The 27,712-nt window shown below is 42.6% G+C and overlaps 1 protein-coding gene across 2 annotated transcripts; it reads left to right on the top strand.

Moving 5' to 3' along the window:
* The first annotated feature begins 40 nt into the window (after window positions 1–40).
* Window positions 41–20,005, top strand: CHMP4C (charged multivesicular body protein 4C). 2 transcript variants are annotated; one of them, XR_014513908.1, is made up of 6 exons: window positions 41–612; window positions 13,846–14,023; window positions 15,238–15,346; window positions 16,456–16,564; window positions 16,950–18,141; window positions 18,371–20,005. XR_014513908.1 is itself a non-coding variant. In XM_083451431.1 (5 exons), the coding sequence occupies exons 1-5, from the start codon at window positions 417–419 to the stop codon at window positions 17,012–17,014; spliced, it is 657 nt and encodes a 218-aa protein (XP_083307557.1). In that variant the 5' UTR covers window positions 41–416; the 3' UTR covers window positions 17,015–20,005. The 2 variants fall into 2 exon arrangements, 1 of the variants encoding a protein (XP_083307557.1); XM_083451431.1 differs by having other exon boundaries at window positions 16,950–20,005.
* Window positions 20,006–27,712: the final 7,707 nt, after the last annotated feature.

Here is a 27,712-nt window from a genome sequence, read left to right as displayed (position 1 = left end):
CTAAACGTCAGATAGTTTATTTCTTTGACACCTGATAAAGCCCCAAACGAATCAGTGCTCAACCCAGGAATGTAGGGAAGGAATGAGAAGGAGGGCGCTGGCGAGCATGTGCAGAGTGCAGCGGCTGTCCCACGGCTTGGCTGGTTCTTCCTGCTGGGGTTCCCGTTTGAGAAGAGCCTCTCCGCTGGCGCCGCACGTTCCCCAGGTGGCAACACCTGTCGCAGGTACGTGTGGGTCACGTGGCTCGGCCGTCGGCCTCGGGAGCCGCCGCAACAGCAGCCACTTCCTTCCCCTCCTGGCGCTTCTCTGGCGCGTCTCTGGGCTTGTTTTCTAGGGAAGAGCTCTAGGGAGTTAGGGGCGTCGAGGAGGCGCGATCGTATCCCTGGCAAAGGCGGCTGGTCCTCGGCGGGGCAAAGATGAGCAAGATCCACAAGTTTTTCAAGGGCGGAGGAGGCGCCAAGGGGAAAGGCAAAGGGGGCCCGAGCCCGCAGGAAGCTTTAGCCCGGCTGCGGGAGACCGAGGAGATGCTGACCAAGAAGCAGGAGTATCTGGAGGCGAGGATCCAAAAAGAGCTGGCGCTGGCCAAGAAACACGGCACCCGAGACAAGCGAGGTGAGCTTTGGACCGGCTCAGGCCTTAAAAGGCACGATTTCAGGGTCAAGTTGGTCAAGCTTTGTGGGGGAGGCGCTTTTAGGAAGCGGTGCCTCTGAACACGTGCAGAGTGCAAACGCTTTCGCCCCAAACATTGTCGGTTTGGCGGTTACGGCTCTCTCGCTTCCCACCCTTTAGGAATGTAATTGTCGATTCTGTTGTGTGTGGACTGGAGAGACCGAAGAAGGCAGCTGTGTCATAAAGTGTATTTCACCAGAGGCAGTTTCAGCTTGGTTACTGGAATGTATTGCATTTCTTTAAAGGAACCTTCCTCAACCTGGTTCCCTCTTGAAGTTCTGGACTACACGTCCTGTCATTCCTGACCATTTCCATGCTGCCTGGATCCGATGGGAGTTGTCATCCAAAACAGCTCTCTAAATTAGAATGTGCTAAATAATTTTACACTTGTATCTGCCTTTTACATTTTTCTGTTTATGTTGATCTATGCTGCTGCTGCTGCTGCGTATTACTTGGTTTTTGGAATGTTGCCATTTAAATCTTTGTTTTATTTTGTTTTTGTAAGCGGTCTTGGAGAGTTGTTGTTTTGCCTTGAAAGGTGGGGTATGCATCTTAGTAACTAAATAGTGCATTGGGTTTTGACTCAGAAGGCATAATTGGCTGTTGCTCCCTGTGATTGTATCCAGTACAAGCTCCTTCCCATTCTTCTTTGTAATCATACCACGTGACAACTGAGTGCAGGATGTACACATATATTATTTCCTATACGAAAGTGATGTCCTTTCCTGTTGGCAAGCTAGGGTGCTTGCTCCCTAGAAATTCTACCTATGCTGCTCTCACACCCATTTCCTAGATAGAGAACTCATTTCCACAATAATGACCCCCCTTAACTGTGTCTATATGATACTATCTTTGTATACAGCCTCTTATTTCCCAATCACACTGCATCACAATGTGAACTTTATACCCACTAGAAAGTTTGTTACTTTGATCTTTGTTAGTTTAATAAGTAAATATACAACAAGAACAATCATTAAAATTAGTTTTCAAAGGTCTGCAGAAGCAGATTGTTTTAAAGATACACTCGTATCAAAAAAATGATACCTTGCAATATGTATTATAAGGGACCACACCACTTCTAGATTTTGGGTTGTTAGTCCTGTATTTGGGCTGTAATCCTGAACACACTTTCCAGAGAGTAAATTTCATGATATGTAGCAGGACTTCATTCTGAGTAAACATCCTTTGAATTGCATATCACCCTATACAAATGGGCTGAAGGCTAAGATTGCAGTGGCTCTAGAGCTCATTTGCGACTATCATATATAATTGTTTTAAGTTTCTAAAATATTCCATCACTATGAGTAGTTCTAGATATTGCATATTAGTGACTTTTTTAATTGTATCTACCGTAATTCTACGGTATTGCGCAACTAGGGTTTTTTTTAGTTGCTGCATAAAGTGTTACAAAAATAAACGGAAATGATTGTGTGGTCTGCGCTGAAGTGAAGTATATTCTTAGATTTGTTGTTGGTCTTCATTGTTTGGCCAGAATCTAAGTTAGAATTAGAACTGTACACAGTAATTTCAGTGTTTCTTTTGCCTGCATCCGTAGACCCACCCTAGCTAGCCAATATAAATAGCTGGATGAAGTCATGTAGGTGTGTTTGAGATTTATATAACAGTACTTTGGAAGAATGGCTTTCTGGTTTGTGAGAGTGCTCCCCTTTCAACCTTCAGTATAAAGGGAACTTGGACAAAGCACTAAATACTGTAGTTTCTTTGGAGTTAACCTCATTGAACTCTGTGGGGTTTTACTTCTGAATAAGCATTGCTACATCAGAAACTGGCATGAGGCAATCCGAACATTTGCTGTCATTGTTGCTGATTAGTCGTTTAGTCGTGTCCAACTCTTCGTGACCCCATGGACCAGAGCACTGCCTCCCGCAGTTTGGTCAAACTCATGCTGGTAGCTTCGAGAACACTATCCAGCCATCTCGTCCTGTGTCGTCCCCTTCTCCTTGTGCCCTCCATCTTTCCCAACATCAGGGTCTTTTCCAGGGAGTCTTCTCTTCTCATGAGGTGGCCAAAGTATTTGAGTCTCAGCTTCAGGATCTGTCCTTCCAGTGAGCACTCAGGGCTGATTTCCTTAACAATGGATAGGTTTGATCTTGCAGTCCATGGGACTCTCAAGAGTCTCCTCCAGCAGCATAATTCAAAAGCATCAATTCTTTGGCGATCAGCCTTCTTTGTGGTCCAACTCTCACTTCCATACATCACTACTGGGAAAACCATAGCTTTAACTATACGGACCTTTGTTGGCAAGGTCTCTTGCTTTTTAAGTTGCTGTCTAGGTTTGTTGTCATAGAATCATAGAATTGTAGAGTTGGAAGGGACCACAAGGATTGTCTAGTCCAGCCTCTTTCAATGCAGGAATCTTTTGCCCAACATGGAGTTAGAGGTCAACAGTGGCAGGAGGGAGGGAGAGGATGAGGATGAAGGGCAGTTGCAAAGCTGCCACCCACGTCAGCGAATGCACAGATAGGCTGATCTTCCAAGGTAACCACAAAAGCTATGTGCTTCCATTGGTTGTGGTTACCTGGGTGAAACTGTTAGCCTGTAGATGTTTGTGGCTGGTGAATTCTATCAGAAAGCCTTGATTCTCAAATATCTCTTTTGACCACAGTCTTACAATGCAATCCTATACACTTCTACTCAAAACTATGAGTACAATGGGTAAATGGGTATAGTACTGCAACATCAATGAAATGAGAGCAGCTTGTGGTGGTGCAATAGTCTGGTGACAATAGAATTGTTTGAAGACCATGTTGTGGGCATGCTTGGTAGATCACGGTATAATTGCTACGGAAAGGCCAGGGCAGTTGAATGGACTCAGACAGCATATAAGCAACACTGAAAACCTAAAACTTATTCTTGATTATGTAAACGAAAAGTAACAATAACAATCGCCCAATACGCTGCCTTATCTTGACCAAGAGCGCTTTAATTTAGACTGATATCAAAGCAACGTTCGAATGTACTGTTCTTTTGTGAAACAAGAATATAAAAACGCAGAGATTTCACAAAGGTTTTTAGCTAGGAAGTGGGTCAAGGAAATCTACCCTGATGTGTGAGCTGTAGATAAGAAAACTTTTGTTGTACTTACAGAAAGGGAGCCAGGGAACAAAGGCAAAGTTGGCACCTGCAGTTTTGTTGTTGGAACAGCCTTTAAAGTTATGCAGACATAGTCATCTCCCAGAACTCAATAATATATAAACACTGGTTTTTCTACAGCTTTCCACATAATCTATCAAACCTTGACACATTAGGCTTTGTGTGATGCTTCCACAAGCACAATATACTTCCATGTGTAATAGAAAGAGGAACATGGGGATAATAATTTTGTGATGAGAAACTGCTTAAAAATACATTGCAGATAAAAAAACCCTTTGAGTTGAAATGTTAGCTATAGGGCTGGGGTGGGAAACCAAGGACCACATTTCCTTCTGAGAAACCTTTATGGGAGCCAAATGTCAACAGAGGGCAGGGCCAGAGGCAAAAGTACAATAGGCTAGCTTCCACCCACCCACCCTCTCCCTCCCTATCCTCAAAAGTTGCAGAACCATAAATAACTCTGAGAAAACAGACTACTTCCTCTAGGCTCCACCGTCTCATGGAGAACTTCAGAGGCTTAAAGGGCCTGGGCCTGGAGGCAGCCATTCCTCCTCCATTCCCTAGCCTCCCTACTGATGTTCTCCTTGTGTCTCTGGGAAGCTTATGCAGAGTGGTGGAGCAGCTGGGTACACTTGCCCCATGCCTTGGAGGACTAAGCTGTTTGGCGCCCCAGCCAGGGGCCTGCCAGACTTACGCTGTCAGGCCAAGAACAAGACTCTGGCCCTGGACCTCAGACAAGCTCTTCACGGGTCTAGTCGCTGGACTGGTGTAATGGGAGGCATCTGGATCCTCTGGGAATGCACCCATGAGGGTCCAGGGTTTGGTCCTGCTAGTTCTATCTGCCCCCCTCAATTACAGAGTTCCCTGGATCTCCAGCAGTTAGCTCAGAGCACTGAATGTGATCTGGGTCCTTAGCTGATGCCTCTGCAGCCTCCAGCTCTGTGTCTTGATTGTTGTTGGATTCAGGGATTGTGGCAATCATGGGGACATTGTGGTTTCCATGTGTTTGTTTGTTTGTTTACTGCTCTTCATCCATAGACCTCAGGGCGGTTAACAACATTAAAATATAAGGTAGAAACACAAAATACATAAGAACAACAACAACAAAACTGCCACAAACCAATAACCCCACTCTCCCCATTCCCATTCCTCCTTCCCTCTGCAGTCCCTGCTTGTCCTCAGCCTGCTGCAGAGGCTCCTCAAGTGCTCAAGGGGATTTTTGTACAAGCAGAAATCAATTGCACAAGCAATTCAGCACAAGTGGTCCTCACCCTTTGAATATAATTGCATTGTGTAAATCTTTTGTAAGCCACTTGAATAGCCTCTTGAGGCTACAAAGCCCAAACTTGGATACCCTTTTGAGGCTATTTACTAAATAATTAAAGTAATCCAGAAAAATAAATTTTCATAGAGTGGCACAGGCTTAGGATTGTTGTCACTAATTATATCAACCTATATGCGGTAGATGTCCATGACAACCAGATCATAGAATCATGGAATTGTAGAGTTGCATGGGATGCCGAGGGTCAACTAGTCCAACCTCAACTAAAGCATCCATGACAGATGGCCATCCAATCTCTGCTTAACAACCTTCAAGGCAAGGAAGGAGAGTCCACCACCTCTCATGGGAGTCCGTTCCACTGCCGAACAGCTCTTACTATCAGAAAGGTCTTTCTGTTGTTTAAGTTTGAATCTCCTTTCTTGTTACTTGAATCCATTGGTTTGGGTCCTAGCCTCCAGAGCAGGAGAAAACAAGCTTGCTCCATCTTCCATGGGGCAGCCCTTTAGATATTTGAAGTCCTTTAGGTTATTAGAAAATAATCGCATTTGCATAAAGCAATGGGCATATTTTCCAACAAAATATTTTTCCTTGCACCAAATATTATTAGTTGATATTTGCTCAGAAAATGTAGCAACACTTTTGTCTGGAAGATGCATAGCAAGTTGTTGGTAAAGTTGAAGTATGGGATTAAAAGAACAAGCCGGGGGGGCTGGTAATAGATAATTAAAATGTATGTACTGCTGGTGGTGTTTTGAGTGTCTCATGATGGTGATCCGCATTCCATGTGTTTGACTTAGCCGTCTTGACTGTTGTTACTTGAGGTTGGGCAATGTAAGAGTCAGGCAATGATGCAAATGTTTCATGTTACTGTAGAACAAGCCTAGCGACATGTTATTAAGAACACCATCGCGAGGCTGACGTGCACCCATAAATATCTCAAATACCACTTTGTTCCAGTCTTCTAGGAAGTTGCTTCGTAAGCTTCATTTTCAAACTACAAAATATGAAAAGAGGCAATAGCTTACGAATTTCTTATTATAAAATGCACAATTGGTTCTCCCCAAGATTTGATGCATTGGTGCATAAGAACCACATTTGATTTGAAGCAGGAGATCCATCATCAGGATTTGCTGTAGTCTGTAAAAGTCAAATCAGCAGCCCACTGGTGGGGAGGGGGACTTAAGAGTGAGACCATCATGGTCCTGGGGAAAAGGGAATTAAGCCTTTCTTCTTGATTGGTTTCCTGATTAAAATGCTGCTTCATTTGTTTTGTCAGGCAAAATACTGTCGTATTGAATGGGTACCTGATTTTTTGTTGTTTCTTTGGAAGGGTGAGATTATAGCTGGGAAAATGATACGAAGAGAAGAGTTTGACTCCATTCCTCCAGCACCATAATCCTGCTGCAGTCTCTACCTTCCTGCCCAGTGCATGTCTTGCTCTGGACCAGAAATTCAATTTGGTTGTCATTTAAGAGTGAACCTGTCGAATCCACGCTTTCTGAAACAATGTGCAAAACCAAATGCAACCATCCTTCAAAATTCACACTTTCCTCCAGTTTCTCCAGACAAGTAATGCATATGTAAATGTGCGTATTAGGGGAAAGTTTATCTGAAAAGCATATACAGTCGTACCTCAGCTCCTGAACGCATTGGGAGTCAAACGTTTTGGCTCCCGAATGATCGAAAACCAGAAGTGAGTGTTCCAGTTTTTGAACATTCTTTTGGAAGCTAAATGTCCAACTGGGCTTCCGCGGCTTCTGATTGGCTGCAGGAGCTTCCCACAGCCAATCAGGAGCGGCGTTTTGGAAGTCAAACATTTTGGAAATTGAATGGACTTCCGGAACAGATTCTTTTTTATTTCTGAGGTATGTCTGTATTAGTGAAAATACCATTACATTAGCAAAAATACTTTACAGAAATGTGTAAAAAAGGCAGACATGCATACAAAAATGTGCTTATTGGGGGAAAATTGTACTAAAATGTACTAAAAAGATTGGACAAATGAGAAACAATAATGGACAGATTCAGCCACTGAGAGAATTGTTTTGTAACTTCCAGAGAGTTTTATAAGAAAAAAGCACCTTCTTCAGAACAGGAGTGGCTCAGATCTGCTCCTGCTATTCTTGTAACACAATAGATTACCCTGTGTAATAACTTCAGCTAGGAAACTTTGTCTGAATTTCCAATCTCATGCCAAGAGAAAACAGGGCTTAGTTCCTTAGAGTTGTCCTTAAGCCACAACTCAGAGCCATAATCAGTTCTCCTTTAGTATGAATGTCTTTAAGCCATTAATCAACTCCAGAACTGATCCAGCAGCAGTCCACATGAGGTGTACAATTCGGCACCTCCTAGTCCTGACACATGAGTTAAGAGCCCTAAGGATAAATATTTGTCAAATGGTATGATCTACTTCTTTTAAGTGTAAATATTGAGTTTATTGGAACTGTGCTAAAGGAAGCTCTGTGAGATTTGCTTTAAAACATTATCTTTATAGAGGGTTGACACCTCATTTCATTGGTTACAAATGCCAGGGTTAACTTTCTCCCCTAAGTTTATACCGAACATGCTGGCATTACTTCATTTTGTCTCATATGAGATGGGCTGCATCAGAAGTAGACATAGGAAGCTGCCTTACATTGGGTCAGACACTTGGTCCATCCAGCTCAGTATTGTCTGCACTGACTGGCAGCTGCTCTCTAAGATTTCAGGCAAAGGGTCTTTCCCTGGCTTGCTTGGAGATGCTGGAGACTGAACCAGATGCAAAGCACATGCTCTATCAGTTATCAGTTTTTCCTCTGCTCATAAGTAGCCCTTGCCAACATGTAAGTGTAAACTGAATTGACAGACTATTTTTACCTGTTACTTTAAAAAAAGAAAGAAAGAAAGAAAGAAAGAAAAGGAATGTGGTCTAAGCCTGTTGATATTTTGTGGGAGGGGGTATTGTTTTTGTTTGTTACTATGTCATGTATTTTTGTGCTTTTATGTTGTTTTTTATTTTAACATAACTTTATTGAAATTAATAAATAACGTACATAATGTACACACTCTTAATTTGACAAAAATGAAAACAGCAATGTACTATTACTCTTCTTTGGATTCACAAAAATTAAACTTAGTTTAAATTTATACAATCTCTTTTTTCCTATCTTTTTACTGTGGTTTTTATGTTGTAAATGGACCTGTGATCGTGAGATGAGAAGGGTGTTAATAGAAATTTAAACACCTCAGGTTACAAACACTTTGGGTTACAGACTCCGCTAACCTGGAGGTAGTACCTCTGGTTAAGAACTTTGCCTCAGGATGAGAACAGAAATCGTGCGGTGGGAGCCCCCTTAGATACCTACCTGGTATCTCAGGTTAAAAATGGTTTCAGGTTAAGAATAGACCTCCAGAACAAATTAAGTTCGTAACCAGAGGTACCACTGTAAATGTATTAAAGTAAATCCCAACAAATCATGAGTAGAGCTCTATTTATGTGAAATAACTTTTTCTTTCCGTAGTTGCTTTTGTTCCTTACCCTCCCCACACAAATAAACCCCCTCATTCCTGCTCCAGTAGATTGGGGAACCTCTGGTGTGTGTGTGCGTGCGTGCGCGCACGCACGCACGCTGTAGCTAGTAAAAAAATGAGAAATAGCTGCTGGGGAACAGAACTCCTGGAATCCTGCCTGTTGTTACGCCATGATCATTGAGTTTTGTGGAAATAATTGTGGTTCAATGATTGGTGGAGAATTCATTGCATTTCCATTTGTTTCTACATTTTAGTTTGAAGGGTACAGTTTTGTGTCTGCAACTGTAGCCTCTGCCTTACTAGACTGTACGCTTGCTGTACAGTGGTACCTCAGGTTAAGTACTTAATTCATTCCGGAGGTCCGTTCTTAACCTGAAGCACCACTTGAGCTAATGGGGCCTCCTGCTGCTGCTGTGCCGCTGGAGTACGGTTTCTGTTCTCATCCTGAAGTAAAGTTCTTAACCCGAGGCACTATTTCTGGGTTAGTGGAGTCTGTAACTTGAAGCATATGGTACCCAAGGTACCACTGTATTTTCGTTCTCTAAAGGAAGTTTTCCTTTTATTTTTTGAATACAACTGTTGTACCAAATGAATACTTCTGTAATTAGAGAAGTATCCAATATCAAACTCCATCCTTGATATTTCTCTTACTACTGCTATTTTGAAATTGTCACTCTTTAAAATCGCAGCACTCTTAAAGTAAAAAATAAATAACTAAAGATAAATCTATATAGTCTTGCGACCTGTGATGTTATGTTTATTTCCTCAGATTACTCTCTGTTTCTACTCTGGCTTTCTTCTGTTTCTGAAATCTTTGGAGTGGGAACCTTCTTTTTCCGGTCTTTCAGAATATCTTGTCTGTGAAGTAAGTTACTCTCCAATATTGTGAAACCATCAGGTTAGGTTATATTGACTGTACAGTAAACAACAAATGTGCATTTACCAATTAATAAACAAATGGTTGTACTGATAAGCAAAGCCAGATTCTTGAGCCTTTCTTATCCACTGTTGTGAAGCAGACAGACAGAGGCTCGGACTCTGACTTTCCAGATTGTCGGTTGGTCTTTCACACCTCTGCAATTGGCAGTCCTATGTCTACTTTTTATTTTCCTTTAATTCACCTGCGGCATTCTGACAACCAGTTATAAAAACAATATAATGTATTTTTTATTATTATTTTGGGGAATTACATTATATATTGCATATATATTCTGAAACTGTCTAGATCTCTGACTGGATGGCGCCATACAGTCTTTAGAAGGCTGAGAAGAATTTTTTTGGTATAACAGCATAATGGTTTCATATATTTATCTGTATACAATTCAGAGTCAAGCTGAAGGGAGCGACCTCTGTTTTAGGATGTTTTGGATTTCATAGAATCATAGAACAGCTCTTACTGTCAGGAAGTTCTTCCTAATGTTTAGGTGGAATCTTCTTTCTTGTAGTTTGTATCCATTGCTCCGTGTCCGCTTCTCTGGAGCAGCAGAAAACAACCTTTCTCCCTCCTCTATGTGACATCCTTTTATATATTTGAACATGGCTATCATATCACCCCTTAACCTCCTCTTCTCCAGGCTAAACATGCCCAGCTCCCTTAGCCGATCCTCATAAGGCATTGTTTCCAGGCCTTTGACCATTTTGGTTGCCCTCCTCTGTACACGTTCTAGTTTGTCAGTGTCCTTCTTGAACTGTGGTGCCCAGAACTGGACACAGTACTCCAGGTGAGGTCTGACCAGAGCAGAATACAGTGGCACTATAACTTCCCTTGATCTAGATGCTATACTCCTATTGATGCAGCCCAGAATTGCATTGGCTTTTTTAGCTGCCGCGTCACACTGTTGGCTCATGTTAAGTTTGTGGTCAACCAAGACTCCTAGATCCTTTTCACATGTACTGCTCTCAAGCCAGGTGTCACCCATCTTGTATTTGTGCCTCTCATTTTTTTTGCCCAAGTGCAATACTTTACATTTCTCCCTGTTAAAATTCATCTTGTTTGTTTTGGCCCAGTTCTCTAATCTGTCAAGGTCGTTTTGAAGTGTGATCCTGTCTTCTGGGGTGTTAGCCACCCCTCCCAGTTTGGTGTCATCTGCAAATTTGATCAGGATGCCCTTGAGTCCATCATCCAAGTCGTTGATAAAGAATTTCGAATTTTGAATTTTATGAGTTTTTAAAATGCCTGTGGAGGCAGGAATGAGGAACCTATAGCTGTCCAGTCCTTATTGGACTCCAGCTGCTATCAGGCTCAGCCAGCATGGCTGTTGGTCAAGAATGAAGAGAGTTGTAACCTGGAGGGCCACAGGTTCCCCACTGGCTTAAGGAGATTCGTATGCTCCAAAGACATATATCTATGACTATATGTTTTTATTTGGATAAATCTACCCATTTGTAGGGGGACGCGGGTGGCGCTGTGGGTTAAACCACAGAGTCTAGGACTTGCTGATCAGAAGGTCGGCAGTTCAAATCCCCGTGACGGGGTGAGCTCCCGTTGCTCGGTCCCTGCTCCTGCCAACCTAGCAATTTGAAAGCACGTCAAAGTGCAAGGAGATAAATAGGTACCACTCCAGTGGGAAGGTAGGGACGCGGGTGGCGCTGTGGGCTAAAGCCTCAGCGCCTAGGGCTTGCCGATCGAAAGGTCGGCGGTTCGAATCCCCGCGGCGGGGTGCGCTCCCGTTGTTCTGTCCCAGCGCCTGCCAACCTAGCAGTTCGAAAGCACCCCCAGGTGCAAGTAGATAAATAGGGACCGCTTACTAGTGGGAAGGTAAACGGCGTTTCCGTGTGCGGCTCTGGCTCACCAGAGCAGCGATGTCACGCAGGCCATGTGACCCGGAAGTGTCTCCGGACAGCGCTGGCCCCCGGCCTCTTGAGTGAGATGGGCGCACAACCCTAGAGTCTGTCAAGACTGGCCCGTACGGGCAGGGGTACCTTTACCAGTGGGAAGGTAAACGGCGTTTCTGTGCGCTGCTTTGGTTTGCCAGATGCGGATTAGTCATGCTGGCCACATGACCCGGAAGCTGTACGCCGGCTCCCTTGGCCAATAAAGCAAGATGAGCGCCGCAACCCCAGAGATGGCCATGACTGGGCCTAATGGTCAGGGGTCCATTTACCTTTACCTTTACCCATTTGTAAAAATGACTGTACATATGATAAAGCTAAAGGGAATGGATTCTGTCTTCCTAAAAATCCGTATTATAAAGGCACTAGCTGTTCAGATTCTTATGGAGTTTCCTGGCATGAACTCATTCCATGCTGCAGTTGTTGGACTGGTTGAACTGGGTCGTTCTTGAAGCATGGAATCCTCTTATTTTGGCCACAATGAACCAAAGAAATCCCAGTTCTGTTTATGCACACCTGCTGCTCAACAACTTCGTTTGGGTTGAATGCAGCAGTTATTTTTCTCCCCCACCACTGACTTCACATTCCAGTGAAATCTCTAAGCATTTAATTGTCATTAGATCCCATTAAGGAAATGAATTAAGGCTGATCTTTTTCCTCACCAACCTCCTTCACAAATACAGCAGCAGAGCTGTATTATTCTGTGAGACACTCCCAGTTTCCTGAGTGGCACTAAGTTCAAAGTACAATACTGCTCAGAGTTTCACTTTGTTTCAGAGAACAGATCAGTGGAGACTCAGGGTGTTCTAAAATCAGTGCTTTTTTTCTGGGGATACTCAGACCCCTAAACATTTTGTGAATCTTTGTACTTTTGTCCATTTACTGTGTTTATTTTCCCCAATTTGAACTATAAAATGGTGATTTTCTTGAGTCAAAATGAGAGTACCCCTAAACATTTTTAAAGAAAAAAAGCAGTCTAAAATATTTGCTCCCCCTCCCCCACCAGGTTTTTTTGGTTTTTTTTAGGCTGTAGTCTCTTTCAGTCTCCCTGCTGATTTTCCAAATGTGTAATTTTGCAAATAACAAATTGGGGGCAGCAGGGCTGGGACCAATTTTAAAGAATTTCTAATTAGTTTTATTCCCTGGAATTATTTTGATCATACTTCAATGGATTTGTCCTGACAAGTTCCATTCTGAAAGCAATGCTAGAAATACAGAATTTGTAACATTTGTGGCAGATTCTGGTTAAAGCAGATTCCGGGCACGCCGTCCTACTGTTCATACAATGACTTAATAGGGCTACTGATACCTAGCTTTGCCAAAGCTGATGAACCAATTCCTACCACTCTGCTTGTGTTTTGATGTGGGTGTTGCATCCTTCATAAAAGGATGGGCCATTTAGGGCAGGGGACCTTTTCCAAGAAATACAGTGGAAGGAACTGCATGATCTCTGGAATCCTTAAATTGTGCCCTTTTGTAGAGACCCTAATACCTGATCTAAGTAAAGCTTTGGGGCGGAAACATTCACAAAGCAGAAAGGAAAACAAATAGCCAAAATTCACAAGTCTTGCATTCATCCACTTTTCCCAACTGAACACCATTTATTTCTACCCTCCTCCTCCTTCGCTTTGTAACAAATTTCTATTGAGAGAGATTTCGAGATGTAAATGCCAGAAAGCCCTACTGGTAATGTGGAGTTAGTTGTTTGTTTCTCTGGAACAGGGGTCAGCAAACTTTTTCAGCAGGGGGCCGGTCCACTGTCCCTCAGATCTTGGGGGGGGGGGGCAGACTATATTTTGAAGAAAAAAAATGAATGCATTCCTATGCCCCACAAATAACCCAGAGATGCATTTTAAATAAAAGGACACATTCTACTCATGTAAAAACACGCTGATTCCCAGACTGTCTGCGGGCTAGACTGAGAAGGCGATTGGGCTGGCCCCGGCCCCTGGGCCTTAGTTTGCCTACCCATGCTCTGGAATGTGCCTCTGCAGTAGAGGAGAAAGTATCCCATGTGTGCTTTTTGTATCTTATCTCAGAAATATCAACATCTTGCTATTATCTTGACAATATTTTATCCCTTAGAATGTTGTTGCCTCATTTCCCTCATAGAGATTGTGTTGCCTCTTGAAAGCTATGGAGGGACCCTGGGGTTTTTGTGTGTGTGGCCTGATGGATTCCTAAGCCCCCTTCCTTTCTTTATTTTTATCTGCTACTCTGCCTTATTTGCTGTGAAGCAGCACCATTTGCACGGCATTAGGACAGGGGTGGGGAACCTGTGGCCTCCCACACATTGCTGGACTCCAGCTCCATCAGTCCCAGCTAGTGGTCAGGGCTGTGCTGGGAGTTGCAGTCCAGCTGCCACTGGAGGACCACAGGTTCCCTGCAGCTGCATCACGAAAAGCTCTCCCGCTAACCTCTCCTTGTTACACCAACAGCTGCACTGCAGGCACTGAAGAGGAAAAAGAGATACGAGAAACAGTTGACCCAAATCGATGGGACCCTTTCCACCATTGAATTCCAACGCGAAGCCCTCGAAAATTCCTACACTAACACGGAAGTGTTCAAGAACATGGGCTATGCAGCCCAAGCGATGAAAAAGGTGCATGAAAACATGTAAGTGGAAAACACACTGTCAACTGTCCATTGGCAATGCCCTTCAATGTTAAGGTTACCATTGGGTTTATTTTGGTTTGTGCTGTTGCTTTCATTAGAGCCTCAGGTGTGGCAAGATTTTATGGGTAGACATTGGGGTTGAGTGCAGTATTTCTTGCTCCTGTGGTGTTTTTGCAGGCCCTGTGGCAGTCCAGATTAACATGATTAGCTGCTCCCTGTAGTCTGTGCTGCGCTGAGATTCTGGTGTGCAAAGCATGTGCTGAACTGGTGTGCTACAAGGGTGTCCTTCCTTTCCATTTTAGGTTATGGCCAATTTATTTGTGTGTGGGGAGGGATGATTCTAAAACAAAACAAGCGAGCAAGTTCATGTTCTGGGGGTATTAGACTACTACAGTGTAATGTATGTGGGGCTACCTTTGGAAACTGCCCAGCTGCAGCGGCTAGGATACTAACTGGTCATTTCAAACACACCTCAGTTGTGCTTAAAAAGCTCCGGTAGCTACCATCTGTTTCAGAGCACACTTCAGAGTGCTGGTGCTTAGCCCTACATGGCTTGGGATGTGGATTCTAGAGGGAACCTCTTCCCTTGCTTCAACCTGCCTGTGTTCTGAAATTGGTCATGGTGACTAGGGGTGAGGGTCCAATGTTGTGGCAGCCCTTATGGCATTTTCTCACCAGGGAGGCTTGCCTTACACTTAAGCTGGAAGGCTGCGTCCACAGTGTCCCTTTTGCTAGTTAAAGGGACTGAGATCCTGTGCTGTCTTTGATGCTGAACAGGATGGTCCTCCAGCAGCTCAGAAGAGATTTTTGTGTGTGTAGGTGGTGAGGGAAACAGGCTCTGCAGGGGAAAAGAGTAAAGGCAAAAATCATCTTGCCCCTTCCTCCATAGTGAATAGAACTCGGATGTGCCAAGTCTGACTCCAACCCAAAGTCTCTTAGGCACCAGCTGAACCTGTTATTTCCCTGGGCTTTTTAACATCTATTGCTGCATTGCAGGGGGTTGGTCTAGATGATCCTCAGAGTTCCTTTCAACTCCATAGTTCTATAATTCTGTAGATTTTCTGCTTGTTTTTATTACTGCTCTTTATTCTGCTGTTCTTTGGTGCTTCATGATACTTCTGTGACTTTTGTCTGTTTTCTGTCCCACCCTGGTAACTTTCTAAAATGTTCATGCGTAGTATACAGGTTCATTAAATCAATGTTTGTCTCTTCAGGGACTTGGACAAAATTGACGACATGATGCAAGATATCACTGAACAGCAAGATATCGCTCAGGAAATCACAGAAGCTCTTACCAGAAAAGTTGGTGATGACTTTGATGAGGTTGGTAATGAAATTAAGGACATAAAGTAGATGCAGACTAAATATCACTGCTTAATTTTATGCTCGATAAAATCTTGTCAGGCTGGTTGCCAAGCACTTAACACCTGTCTTTAAGTGCACTTCAGTTCTCAGTTGACTGAGGAGATAACAGTTTAAATGGTGGGAAATTGGACTCAGTACTTCCCTGAAGAAAATTTTCAGAACTATATGCGAGACATGTTAATGCACACACCCAGCGAAGTTTAATGGTCTTTGAATCATAGAACTGTAGTGTTGGAAAGGGACCCTGAGAATCATCTAGTCCAATCGCCTACAATGCAGGAATCTCAACTAAAGCAAAGCCTCTACTACAAAAAGGCTCTGTATGTCCGTATGGGTGTGATGCATTGATTTGTAATTGATTGTAGAGTCCTGAAGATAAGTCTACAATCAAAAATAATACTATAATACTAGTCCATTTCCCACATACAGTGGAACCTTGTTTCTTGAACACCTTGGTACTCTAACATTTCGGCTCCCAAACACCGAAAACCTGGAAGCAAGTGTTCAGGTTTTCAAACGTTTTTTGAAAGCCAAATGTCTGATGCGGTTGTCGGCTATTGCTTCTGGGGCGCTTGCACCAATCGGAAGCTGCGCCTTGATTTTTGAAAGTTTTGGAAGTTGAACGGACTTCCAGAATGGATTACGTGTGAGAACCAAGGTACCACTGTATATCAGCTGACATGTGGGACCATAAATCATGCTTCCTGCTTGGATCAGTTGTATGAGCAGCCAGTCCAGTTGCATCTCCACCTGCTATCACATATGACATCAGGTGTGCAGCAGGTGGACGACATATGGAGACGGTGGCCCTGTGAGCCAAATAATTGTCAGACCAGATTTGGCCCCTGGTGCAGAGTTTCCCCACCTCTGACCTATGCCAATCATGACATGACAACCCAGTTTCCAGTTTAATAAAGCTTCCCTGTCTGATTGCCTGGAGCAGATACTTACTTGCTACTGGCAACTAGGCGAGTGGCTGTTTACATGGCTGCCATTATTAGTCTCTTGAGATAGTGGACCCTGTTTCTCAAAACATAACCTTCCATTTTTTAAAAAAAAACTTTCAGGATGAGCTGTTGGCAGAACTGGAAGAACTGGAGCAAGAAGAACTCAATAATAAAATGGCAAATGTTCGACTACCAAGTGTACCAGCTACGCCACTGCCTTCCCATCCTGGTAAACTTTCCCCTCCTTATGTTAAGCTGTCTGTTAATGATATATGATATAGAATGATTCAGGTGAAATAAATTTCAGTATATATATCCTGAAACTGTCAAGATTTCTGACTGGATGAGTGGGAAGAATTGAGACAGAATACACTAAGTGAAGAACAGGGTTTTTTTAGCACTGAGGTTCAAGACCCAAAACCTGGCACTCTGTGAACAGTTCTAGTGTGTACCTTCTATTGACATCCTCCATGATGATGACTCTTGTACTTCAAGTGATATAATTAGAATTTGTATTGGGTGCATGATGGCCATGGCCAAGACTTCCCCTTGAATCATCATGTTTGTACCTTGTTTTTCTATTCTAACGGTTATTGCACATCTCTTTGTTACAGCATCTTCAAGGAAGAGGGTGGAGGATGAAGATGATATGCAGCAGCTTGCGGCATGGGCTTCTTAACAGCAATCTACAGGGTTACGGGAAACGCCATGGAAGAAGTTTATGGAACAGTGTTTTGTTTTACACAGAGCATGGCTGTGTTTGATACAGTCCGGCTTTGGTCCCTGGTGGGATTTTATGTCTATATGTATATGTACACATGTATGTATATGTGTGTGTGTGTGTGTATTTTTAAAAGAACCAGGATTACTTAAGACCTGTACTTGAAGTGTGCCTTCTTCTTTAGATGCAGCCTCATATGAATATTTTTTTTCATACAGAAGAAATCTGATTATTTTTTTATATTACTGGTGAAAATTGACTGGGGTAGTCTATTACTACTACACAGTATTATCCTTTGACTCTGAAAGCTCTGTGTATAGGTACAGGCATGCATGCTTATTACCTGAATTAATTGGTTCTGTTCCATAGAAACTTTCAAAGTTGAGAGCCGATAAATGCAGCTCTCCCAGGCTGTTGCTTTTCCTCTTTCGTATGTACTGACTTTTGCTTGTACAGGTTGCAAACCCTGTTTGCTGCAGAGGATGGTATGAACAGGCATGTTTCTAATATAGAGCAACATCCTCTGTAGAGTTTCAAACAAGTTTGGAGTTGTTGGAATATGTGGTCCATTTGGTCCCACTAGGTAGAGATGAAGGAGAAATTTGATTTCGTTTGCATTTTAATGCACACCTCTCCAAACAACACATAAGCCAAAATGCACTTATCCTTCAATATTTGCACTTTCCTGAATTTTGCAATGCAGTTTTCCAACCAAAAGGTGTAATAAATGTGTCTGTTAAGAGAGTTTGCATTAAAATGTGTTACATTAGGAGAAATTGCCTTCACAAATATGTATAACAGAAGAATCTCACAAACCGATTTGGAACTATGATGAACCTATTTTAAAATCTGACAAACCAACAACTGAGAGACACCAAAATTGGCAGATTCATCTACCCCTACAGGGTGTTGTGAAAATATTTGTCTAAGTCCTGCCAGAGTTTTGTGCTGTTGGATTTCTTTGCTTTCTATGGGAGTTTCCTTCCATGTAGCTACTTGTTCACTCGGGGTCCTATATGGAAGAGTCAAAGACTGATGTGGCACCTTAAAGACTAGCACACTATCTTTGTCAAGCGTATACAGTGGTACCTCGAGTTACATACGCTTCAGGTTACAGACTCCGCTAACCCAGAAATAGTACCTTGGGTTAAGCACTTTGCTTCAGGATGAGAACAGAAATCGTGCTCCAGCGGCGTGGCGGCAGCAGGGATGCCCCATTAGCTAAAGTGGTGCTTCAAGTTAAGAACAGTTTCAGGTTAAGAACACACCTCCAGAACAAATTAAGTATTTAACCCGAGGTACCACTGTATATAGAAAGACAACTTGGGTCTTGTATAGGCACATAACACATGAAGAGCTCTGCAGTCTAAAATGCTGGATACAGTTTGGCTTGCTATAAGTGGCTAAATTCCACCGAGTTTTTGTGTGTTTGATTGCTAAAATGGAGTTAATTTTAGCCAACAAAGGTAGTTGAGTGGAGCATGTTTGATGGGGGGGGGGGGCAGACGGGCTGAGAAATCAGTTTATAATGGGTGTTTGGTTTTGTGACCAGCCGACTTAAAACTGATTTTATCAAACCGTTTTAACATGGAGGTTGCAGTCCACTAAATCAGACTTAACGTGGAGAATAGTGGGCAGAGAATGGCCGAGAATCTTCTGTTCCCCTCTTCCCACTTAGCTTTCTTTAACACTGAACCTTTCATATTGCCATGCCTATTATCAAACGGGGAATCTTAATAGGTTTTTAAGGTTGTGGCTTTTGAAATGTCCTCCTTGCACTCATTCAGTTTCTTTCTTTTTTCCTTTTTGCCTGAATGAAACACTTTATAATGGAATAATTTATATAACTTGAAGTATCAAATTTCAAACAGGGTCATTTTTTTTTGACCTGGGAGAAACAGAACTGGGTTTCAGATGATTGGATAATGAAGGTGCAAATAAATATATTGTCTGAAAATATTTGTTTTGACTTGGCAATTGTTTTTCCTATCTTGCTGTAAAGCAGGGGTGGGAAACCTTTGGCCCCTTCAAATAATAATAATAATAATAATAATAATATTTATACCCCACCCATCTGGCTGGGTTTCCCCAGTCACTCTGGGCAGCTTCCAGCAAAATATTAAAATACAATTCATCAAATATTAAAAGCTTCTCTAAACAGGGCTGCCTTCAGATGTCTTCTAAAAGTCAGATAATTGTTTATTTCTTTGACATCTGATGGGAAGGTGCCTCTCAGTCCCAACCAGCTTGGCCAATGGTAACACAAATTATTTTTAAAGGATGCAATATTGATCTGGCTTAATACTCTTATGCTTTGGTTCATCATTACTGGGGATGAGTTATACATATTTTCTTCACCCTGCTGACTGATGCTTAATCATGCAATACCCTGGAAAATGTGACACTCATACCCAACATCAAGTAATAATTCTTTCATGGATCAGGAGGTAGGTGGATCTCTGGGTGATTTGCAACAGATTTGGCAAAGATTTCTGGTTTTAAGTTGTTCAATAGTAGCAAATTTGACTGCTTAAGTGAAAGCAGCTTGGATAAGAATTGTGAGCCGAGGTCTATTCTGGTACAGTACTCAAAACAAATCCCTGTGCTCAGCAGCAGCTCAGAGCCATTGTAAATTATTGTAAATATGTATTTTTAGTATCTGGCTCTAGGTGGTGGATGTCCAGGTTCAAAGACAAGCAGATTGTATAGTTCAAAAACCTGCTTCCTCTGCTGTAAATGATCCTTTGGCTCTTTGTATTTGTGTGTGTGTGTGTAGAGAGAGGGGGGGCTGCATTCAGGAGAGCCTAAAAAAGCTTTTGTGTGTACAACTGTTTGAATCCTGACCAGTATCCACTATGACAAGTATATTTATATAGATTTTGGATATAGAAAGCATGAGCTGTTGAAAACCTTCGATAAAATGATTTTTAAAATTATTGCAAGTTAAAATGCTATTGGTGCAAATTATTTTTCTGCAGTTTATATAGAGTGTCATGGAACATTTTGGCATGTTCTCTCTCTGTCTCCAATTTCTTCTTTATTTTTATTTTTTTTAAAAAACAACCCCAAAACTAGCTAAAAGTTGCTTGGTAATGTTGTTTCTCCTGATAGGTGCAAAGCAAGCAAGCTGAGGCTGAAGTCTTATTAACCAGGAATTGCATCGTAGTGGATCAGGTGTTGCTTTTCTTTAGGTAGAGTCAAAGTATACAGTCCTACTTGGGTGTAAACTCAGTGGGACTTTCTTCTAAGTATAGATGCATTAGATACATGCGGTCTACATAACTGCTGGACAGATCTTGTAAGATTGGTGGAAATCACACTCTAGAAATCCATCTTAAAGACAGAGCCTTTCTGCGTTGTGCTCCAAAGTGCAACTGAAGCTTTCAGAAGGAAAGCTGCCCTGCTCATTTTAACGAAATACTGGAATCTCTGCAAAATAATAATGCTGCTAAAGGCAAAGGACCCTCGACAGTTAAGTCCAGTTGGGAACGACTCTGGGGTTGTGGCGCTCGTGGCGCTCATCTCGCTTTACTGGCCAAGGGAGCCAACATTTGTCCACAGACAGTTTTTCCGCGTCATGTGGCCAGCATGACTAAGCTGCTTCTCGCGCAACGGAACACCAAAACCAGAGCAGTGCACAGATACGCCGTTTACCTTCCCGCCAGAGCAGTACCTATTTATCTACTTGCACTTTGACGTGCTTTTGAACTGCTAGGTTGGCAGGAGCTGGGACCGAACAACGTGAGCTCACCCCGTCGTGGGGATTCGAACCACCGACCTTCCGATCAGCAAGCCCAAGGCTCAGTGGTTTACACCACAACACCACCCGCATCCCAATAATAATGCTAGATTGAAGCAATTGTTATAACTTCTAGAAACAACCACCTGCATCATGGTAACGGCCTTTGGACCAAGTTAATATGTTTGAGAGATGCATGTGAAAGGTCTTTTTTTAATAAAAAAACAGGATGGGAGGTATTTTTGCTGGCCTGTAGGTGGCACTCTGAATTCAATAACAAATGTTAAACTTGCTTGACCACTTTTGCTTGAAGATCTGCTCATGCTAGGCTCCCTTACATGAGGAAATCGGCATAACCTCTTTTTGAGGATATGTAAATATTGCTTCATTTTATACACAGAAATGGATCAGTCCAGAGGGATAGCCTTTTTTTTATCTGCTGCAGAAATGCAAGAAGACATATAGTGCTGGATTTAGTTCAGGGGAATGAAGGCTACATTTCCAGCCCTTATTTGTTAATTTCTATAGGCCACAGGTTATGAGAATAGCTTGTGTCAGACTAGTGCCAGTATATTAAGATACTTTGTCAAGACAGATGGGCATGGCTCTGTTTTTATTATTACCTCTCTCTTCCAGCCACCATGCACACTTGCCCTTCCTTCATCCTTAAAACATGCCTGAGAGCCTAGTTAGGCTGACTGGTCCAGTGCCCCCCATTGAGAAGAATGGCTTAGTGGGGATTTGAATTCGGGTCTTTTTAGTTCCCCAAACTACTATGCTGCATTGTTTTTGGTTCACTTTTATTCAAAAGTAATAAACTGCTTTTTATAAGTTAGGAAACAAGTGTCCCACCAAATGTATGGTAGAGACGATTCTCATCTTTACGTCACCCTCTCAGTCACAGATAAATGGCCAACCAACACACCCCAGGCAGCTGTGGTTTGTGGAAGACCTGAACATGTTCCAGTAGAGTCCAGCTCATACGGCTTGTCTCCTTATCTTTGCTTCCACCAGCTTCCCACTACAGCAGACAAAAGGCAAAACCATTCCAAAATAGTGTACAGAGGTACCTGTTAGTTTCTGTTTGTGCCACTGTGCAGTGCTTGGAGGCCCAAGACTCTATTTGGAATTCCGGAGATTCCAGGCTATTGGAAGTCTCACAAAAGACAGGAGACGGATGTGATGTTACTGGTTTCCTGTTCCTTTGTTGTTCAGCTGCTCTCTGCTTTCACAGAGAGATGTATATTTCTTTTCTGTCTGCATAGTTAGAAATAAAACACTCTTTGCAATGTAGCTCATACTATCTCGGCTCCTTCCCTGCATGCTGGATACTCTGCGTAATGGGGGAACGTGCTTGGAGCCTCATCAAAGGCTCAGGTTATTAATCACGTCGGAGGACTCGACTGGAAGAGTCGCTTGGTTGAACGCAAGTCCGACAGTACCTCAGGTTAAGAACTTAATTCGTTCTGGAGGTCTGTTCTTAACCTGAAGCACCACTTTAGCTAATGGGGCCTCTTGCTGCCGCCGCATGATTTCTGTTCTCATCCTGAAGCAAATTTCTTAACCCCGAAGTAATATTTCTGGGTGAGCGGCGTCTATAACCTGAAGCATATGTAACCTGAAGTGTATGTAACCTGAGGTACCACTGTTTCTCTGTCGTTGGGGAATAATAGCTGGAGTGGGATAAGAAGGCTACCTAACAAATTTTTCAAGAAGTTAAGATGAGGGAGGGGACAAACATTGAACTCTTTGAAGGAAATGCAGGGTAGACATAAATAAAACCATATGGCACCATGTCCTGCTTGTGAGCTTTGTACAGGCATCGAGTTCGCCACTGTGAAAGCAGCGTGCTGGATTAGACACACCTTTGGCCTACTTCAGCAGAGCTCTCTCCTCGTGTTCCTATTCATTGCATGCTTGCTCCTACTTGGACTTGACTTCCAGGACACTTCCCAAAAGATTGGTGACCTCTGTCCCATGCTGAAGTATGCCAGCCATCTTTGCCCAGCAGCTCCTATACTGTTGGCAGTGAATAAACGCTAGATATTGTCTTTGAACAAACTAGCAGCTTTTCCCAAACTTGGCTGCAGCTAAAGGTTTAGCCGGTTTCTGCATTAACAGCAACAAAATCAGACACCACTGGAGATGTGGAAACAATGAGTCATGGAACACCTTGCCCAGGTTTTGCAATAAATGGCACCTATTTAAACGCCAAGTTCTAAATTATGTTTCATGCATGGAAGCATTTTCATTAAGAGTTACAACACAACTTACTGTGTTTTATCAGGCATTTGAAATGGCTAGATTATTTCCCAGCACCTGCTAGCTGATCCTGATTTGTTGTTTACAGAAGGGACCTAGGCTGCAATCCTACAAACAGCATTCAGGCAGATGGGCTATAGAAAGAGGCATTAAGTGCCACCCAGCCAGTGAAATGGCATCAGTGCACCTAGTGCACTCTCAATGGACACAGGTGTTCTGCCAGTGGTGCTCCATCAGCTGTGGGGCTACAGTGGCCCATTCTTGGGGGCTGACTGAGGACCCACAGGCTCCTTAGCCTCATTTCTCCAACCCCAAGGACTGTTCTGTCCAAAAAATTAGTGGAAGTATTACTAATGGAGTGAAACTGGTGGAATGGGCATGCCCTATCCTCCTTATATATATTAATTTCAACCAATTATTTAGGGAAGTTTTGGGAACAACTGAATACAGTGATTATGATTTAAGATCAAGAAAAACATAGGGAAGTTATAGAGAGTTGCAATGTCATAACCCACTAAATAAAACCAGAATTAGGAACTTTGGGGAACGGAATAGATTTGTATTTTTAGAGTAAAAAAAAATAACATGAGCCTGTCCTTCTAGTGGTTGAAACTTAATAATTTAAAACTTTAATATTTTATAATAGTGGATTTGTGTATAAGGAATATTTATTAATAATTCATTATGAAGCAAAGTGCATGTTAAAGCATGTATATAAAAATATTAGCTTCCCCCCTTTTAAACTAAGTTTTTCAATATGTATTTTCATCATGGAATTTATATTTAATTTTGAATAACATTAAAAAACCAGAATTCAATCAATTACTATTTGGGGCTTTAAATTGAAAAGCAGTCAAGAGTTGTAAACTGCACAATAAGCACATAAGCTACCGTTCTCCCCCAAATTGCATATAGATTAAAAAAAGAAAAGGTTTCCAAACTTCCTTAACTAACTTTAATGAGTGCAGGCCTACTAGTGCTCACTTGTTCCAAACCAAGTGTGTCTTTTTAACACCATGAATGTTAAGCAGCAAGTATATTTCATTGCATTTGATAAAGTCTAATCTGTGCCACTAAAGCTTGTGCCATAATAAATGTGTTAGGTCTTCCAGGTACGACGCAACTCTTTGTTGTAAATGGCATAAAAGGGTATTGAATAAGCTATTCAAAAAAAAAACAAAAAAACAAAAAACAACAACAACAACAGAAGATTTATACACAGTAGCTACACTTTTAGATCCAATTCAGAGTTAGGAAATAGTTAAATGACCTGCTTATGGTCACACACAATCTGCAGATGTTTCTAGCCTTGAATGCCAGCCCTTAATTATCCTGAATAACAGTGCGCAAAGAAAGCTCTCTACTTAAAAAGCATTGACAATAGTATAAAAGCAGTATATAAAATAATATCCAACAAAGCAGCAGTGTTTTGATCAAAACATTTCCTGTCCATGGATGATTGTTCTGGAAAGCAAATAAAGGAACTATTTAATGCATGTTTGCCAAGGTTAACACACAACTGATTCCCTTGTTCTCTTGACTAGTTGATTACTTTAGGGGTTTCCCCCCCCCCTTTTCTTCTCCACAGCTTCTTCAAAGCAACCCCCAATTACCAGAAATTAAATTCCATTTCATGTTCCTATTCAAGTCAATCTGAAATAGCACCACCAAAACACTTCCCACTAGGTTCAGTCATACACTGCTCCCACTTCATACTTTCCTCCCATCCATTTTCAAGGTCTGCATCTAGTTTCCAGTAGGAGGGGAGAAGCTTGCTGAGCCATGCAACAAAGCATCACAGGTCTTCCACAGTTTCTGGCACGATTTTATACCCTGGTCAGAACTTGAAATACATGACTATTCTAGAGTGGGGGCTAGGAGACAGTTTACTAACATCTCTCTCTCTCTCTCTCTCTCTCTCTCTCTCTCTCTCTCTCTCTCATAAACATGGATTGCATTCAACTAACTTTTACTCAGAGCAGATTCGTTGAAATTAATGGCCGCAGCTAACTTAGGTCCCTTAATTTCTATGGGCCTCTGAGCAAACATTAGTTGAATACATCCCAATTCGTTGAAACTTTCTCCAAAGAGTCATTAGACTCCGATTCCCCTCCTATAGACCAATTCCCAGAGTGATTTAACCATCAAAGGCCTTTCTCTTGGAATCATAGCTCTGTGAGAGGAACAGAGGTATCTTAACAAATTAGCTCCCAGAATTATTTGGGGGAATTGACAATGACTGTTTAAAGGTGGTGTTGTAGAGCTTTAAATGAAAGTTGCACATGTGACCACAGTCTGGCAGTGGTTCATCAGAATAGTTATTGAATTATATTTAATATTTTTTTGAGTCAATTTAAACCTGTCAGCAAACCAAAAGCCCGGGGGCAGGGGGAGGAATAGTTTAGAATTGATCTGTTAATAAACTTGACTGCAGCTGTTAAAGAGGCCATCCAGAACTAAACTGGGTATGGAAGGATGCCAGCATTACACTGGTATGTTTTATATATGCTGTAAGGTAAAGGGGAAAATGTAAAGGACCCCTGGACAGTTAAGTCCAGTCAAAGGTAACTATGGGGTTACAGCGCTCATCTCAGTTTTCAGGCTGATGGAGCTGGGGTTTGTCCACAGACAGCTTTCTGGGTCATGTGGCCAGCATGACCAAACCACTTCTGGCGCAATGGAACACCATGATGGAAACCAGAGCACATGGAAACGCCGTTTACCTTCCTGCCACAGCTATATATGTTGGAAGCTGCCCAGAGTGGCTGGGGAAACCCAACCAGATGGGCGGGGTATGAATAAAATTATTATTATTATAAAGCCAAAAGAAATTCTCATAGAGAGCTTTTCTAAACAGATGCATAAAACAAAAACTGTTGTTATTTTTTTAAGCTTCAGTGACTGAGTATTATGCAAAATTTCAAACACAATGAGGTATTTCAGTACAAATCATATTTTGAGTCTACGTAGTTTAGTCCAAAGAAACTTACCTTCATATTTAATTAGTGACGGATTTAACCATAAATTATTACAGTGAAATCTAGGCATGTATCTAATAATGGACGCTTGAATAATCACATTTAATCTGAAGTATGTGCAACAATTAATGCTTTCATACCTACTAAGTAACGCAAATCCACACCCAAGCTAGTAGGCAGGTTGCTTTTCCAGTTGTTTCAACTCCTCCCCCCACACCTCCATTTTACAACAAGCACTAGACTCCTAGTAGTCCTAATCCATTGTTAGCACAATATTAGGTCCCATGTAAATGGGCAGGAACAGCGATAGTGCAAAGGTGATGAGACAAAGGCCCTGTGGTGGGGTTTGAAGAAAGACTTCTCACATTAAGAAGGTAGGCCACAATGCATGGGGCTTTTTAAGACGCACAGAGCAACCAGAGAGAGGCAAGGTGAGAATAACAGTTACCTTCCAACCTACCTAACCTGTTTTCATAGAATCATAGAATTGAAGAGTTGGAAGTGGCCCCGAGAGTCATTTAGTCCACCTCCCTGCAATGCAGGAATCTTGCCCACAGCTGTCCGTGGGTGGGCTCGAACCACCAACCTTCTGGTTAACAGTCAGACACACTGACCCATCGGGCTATGGAGACCTGTCATTGTGAACAACTCCCTGGTCCTGAATGAGGTAACTGTGCCCCTGAAGGACCGGGTGCGCAGCCTGGGAGTCATTCTGGAGTCACAGCTGTCCACGGAGGCGCAGGTCAATTCTGTGTCCAGGGCAGCTGTTTACCAGTTCCATCTGGTATGCAGACTGAGACCCTACATACCCGCAGACTGTCTCGCCAGAGTGGTACATGCTCTGGTTATCTCTCACTTGGACTACTGCAATGCACTCTATGTGGGGCTACCTTTGAAGGTGACCCAGAAACTACAACTAATCCAGAATGCGGCAGCCAGACTGGTGACTGGGAGCGGCCGCCGAGACCATATAACACCGGTCTTGAAAGACCTACACTGGCTCCCAGTGCGTTTCTGAGCACAATTCAAAGTGTTGGTGCTGACCTTTAAAGCCCTAAATGGCCTCGGTCCAGTATACCTGAAGGAGTGTCTCCATCCCCATCGTTCAGCCGGGACACTGAGGTCCAGCGCCGAGGGCCTTCTGGCGGTTCCCTCATTGCGAGAAGCAAAGTTACAGGGAACCAGGCAGAGGGCCTTCTCGGTAGTGGCACCCGCCCTGTGGAACGCCCTCCCACCAGATGTCAAAGAGAAAAACAACTACCAGACTTTTAGAAGACATCTGAAGGCAGCCCTCTTTAGGGGAGCTTTTAATGTTTAATAGATTACTGTATTTTAATATTCTGTTGGAAGCCACCCAGAGTGGCTGGGCAAACCTAGCCAGATGGGCGGGGTATAAATAATAAATTATTATTATTATATAAGAGCATCAGAAGTGCCTGCTGGATCAGGCCAACGGTCCAGCATCCTGCTCTCACAGTGGTGAACCAGATGCCTATGGGAAGCATGCAAACACCCCTCTGCCCATCTGCAACTCCCAGAAACTGGCATCCAGGGAGCTACTGCCTCTGACAATGAAGATGGAACAAGTCGCCCATGACTAGTAAGAGTGTTTGTACACAGTTGAAGGGAGAAGTAGCAGAGTGACCTCCGGAATGGTGCTAGTATACAAAAATCTCC

Source organism: Podarcis tiliguerta, assembly GCF_965153285.1.
Source record: "Podarcis tiliguerta genome assembly, chromosome: 7".
Lineage (NCBI taxonomy): Eukaryota > Metazoa > Chordata > Lepidosauria > Squamata > Lacertidae > Podarcis > Podarcis tiliguerta.
Note: the sequence above shows the minus strand (reverse complement) of the source record. Positions and strands in the feature narration are given on the sequence as shown.

Bases quoted from the DNA above. Each gene is read 5' to 3' on its own strand.
- CHMP4C (XM_083451431.1), top strand. From the start codon at position 417: ATGAGCAAGATCCACAAGTTTTTCAAGGGCGGAGGAGGCGCCAAGGGG. The intron at 14,024-15,237 runs GTAAGTGGAAAA...TTGTCTCTTCAG, and splicing joins AAAAAGGTGCATGAAAACAT to GGACTTGGACAAAATTGACG. The intron at 16,565-16,949 runs GTAAACTTTCCC...TCTTTGTTACAG, and splicing joins GCCACTGCCTTCCCATCCTG to CATCTTCAAGGAAGAGGGTG.